This window comes from Azolla caroliniana, unplaced genomic scaffold (assembly GCF_043228905.1).
Source record: "Azolla caroliniana isolate FFs.n. ecotype wild unplaced genomic scaffold, voAzoCaro1.0.p SCAF_1128, whole genome shotgun sequence".
Lineage (NCBI taxonomy): Eukaryota > Viridiplantae > Streptophyta > Polypodiopsida > Salviniales > Salviniaceae > Azolla > Azolla caroliniana.
The window spans coordinates 9,405-11,794 of record NW_028231563.1 but is presented as its reverse complement, the minus strand read 5'-3'; the positions used below and the strand labels follow the sequence as shown (position 1 = coordinate 11,794).

At 35.8% G+C, this 2,390-nt stretch overlaps 1 protein-coding gene across 1 annotated transcript; it reads left to right on the top strand.

Moving 5' to 3' along the window:
* Positions 1-43: 43 nt before the first annotated feature.
* On the top strand, positions 44-1,555 carry LOC147847360 (feruloyl esterase A-like). Its single transcript, XM_087339287.1, has 3 exons — positions 44-259; positions 602-690; positions 1,248-1,555. The coding sequence occupies exons 1-3, from the start codon at positions 77-79 to the stop codon at positions 1,402-1,404; spliced, it is 429 nt and encodes a 142-aa protein (XP_087195413.1). The 5' UTR covers positions 44-76; the 3' UTR covers positions 1,405-1,555.
* The last annotated feature ends 835 nt before the right edge of the window (positions 1,556-2,390 follow it).

Below are 2,390 nucleotides of genomic sequence, written 5' to 3'. Positions count from 1 at the left end.
AGAGTGGTATAAGTTTGTGGGTCTTTCCTGAGGTTTATTTCTCTTTCCTTTGGATGATTTGTAGGTAAATTATGAGATGAAAAATATCCAGATGGTGACCTTTGGGCAGCCTCGGATTGGAAATAGCATCTTTGCAGAATATTTTAATGCTTTGCTTCCAAATACTTACCGAATAACACATGCTCATGACATGGTCCCCCACTTACCTCCATACTACTCGCTCATCCCTCGAAGAACATACCATCATTTTGGAAGAGAGGTGAGTTTTGAACCCTGAACACTAAACATTAATCTATAAAAACCTAGATTTTGAAGCTTTTTTGATAGTTTGATTTTTGTTTTAGACCATACACATTACTAAACCCCAGACCCTGTAACCTAGACCCTAACCCTTGTATCATATATCATATACCACATACCATATACCAGAAGACATCATATCCTATTACCCAGTATTTGATACTGGATACTGGATACCCTGTACCCTATATACCCTATAACCTATAACCTTATAACCTATATCCTATTACCTTATACCCTAAGCCTAGCTTTCTTAAGCTTTCTCGTTTTTTGGACAATAACCATTACATATGGTCTGCAGATATGGATTTATCAAGTTCGGCTTGGAAGCTTAATTTACGAAGCTGAACGTGTTTGTGATAGCTCTGGGGAAGATCCTACTTGTAGCAGGTAAAAGCTAGAGATCCTATCAAGTTTGTGCCTTTTGTTTGCATCTATTCTTTTAATAGGGAAACATTTAACCCTTCGCCTCTTTATTCTTTGTTCGGAGAAACTCTGAAGTATGCCTAAATCTTTCGTTATTTTCTCAAATGCCCCTTAGATTCATTTATCTTGAAATGCCCTTGCTCAACCCTCTCTCCAGCAAGTATATATGTCCTTTGAGCACTTTTGTGGTCAATTTATCCCCCTTTTCTCTCTGATGGGTTGGTCAGGGGCAATTTGGGGAGATCAAGAGTTTTGGTAATATTTCTGAGTTTTTCCCTTTTCTTTGTGCCTTTTTTTGTCCACATGACAACGGGTTACACATTTGATTTATTAACATCACTAATATTGCCAGACCTATACATGTAAAGCCAGAAAAGAGCCAGGCCCTACTTGTTTAAATATTGCAAAGTTGAGAACTATTTTTATAGTTTCTCACTACATCAATCTTTTAATCCTTTTATTAACTCCCTTTTAATGTTCTTTTTTTTGCTTCTCTTATCAAAACTTTTCATGTTGTGTAGGTCTGTTGCTGGCAATAGTGTTGCAGACCATCTTTGTTACATGGGTGTATCGCTTGAAGCTGAGAATTGGGCATCGTGTTCATTCATTTTGAGTGGTAATCCAACTGAAACCTTAAATGGTGGCCTTGTGATACAAATACCAATTTCTTCTACGTGACCTAAAACAACATGATTTCTTAATTTCCTCAGTGTTGAGTGGTCACATTGTATTTTTCACCTTTTCCAAGCTAAAGTGTACATATTCCCAATGTACAAATATGTCTAATTATATATAAATAGAGCGATACTGAATAAAAAATTTATTTATTTATTATTAAATTGAATCACCTCCAGTATTTTAGGAACTAAGCTTTAGTATTTCCCGTGGTGGTGATGGCATGTTAGGGTTTTGCAAATGCTATGGCCAATGGGTTTGCAAGTGTTATTGTTCTTGTTTGTTGCTGTAAAGCTAGTTTGCTTTTTTTTTTTTTTTTGTCAATAGATCCATGGTTAAGATGCTTGGGCAGCTGCGAGTTTCATACCATGTTTTAGGGTTTCATACCATGTATATATATGTCGTTTCATCTTCACTAGTGTTCATTCCTCGTGATTTTTCTACGTTTTAAGGTTTTGAACATTAAATGTCTTTGGGTTTTATCTTCACTGATGATTGTAAGCTTGTTTTGCATATGAAGTGCAAACTTGTTTGGACATTCCTTACTATGACACACATCTTCTTTGCAAGGGAAAGCTCAATGGTTCCACATTTACTACCGTCTAGAAAATAAAGAAATGTATGCGTTGGCAAAATTAACATGGTTTTGGTTTCTGTCACTAGAGTAAGTACAAGGTGTTTTTTGTACACACACAATAGATTCTGTAGTGTCTATTGCTTAGGATTATCTTCACTAGTTGTGGAAGGTGAAGACTTGATGGAAGATTCTTAAAAATTGTTAAAAAACTACCATCTTTAGAAGTCTAGAGTTTAAATCACTTCAAGCTTGTGTATCATTGCATGCAACATCTTTATTATGAACCCCTATAAGGATATGACAAGTTGACCCTTAGCCATCATTGGTTCTTTAAATCATGTGATAGCTTCATGGTATGCCCAATCTCTTCACTATGTGGATCAATGTCCTTATCTAGCATTGTGAAAGAGAA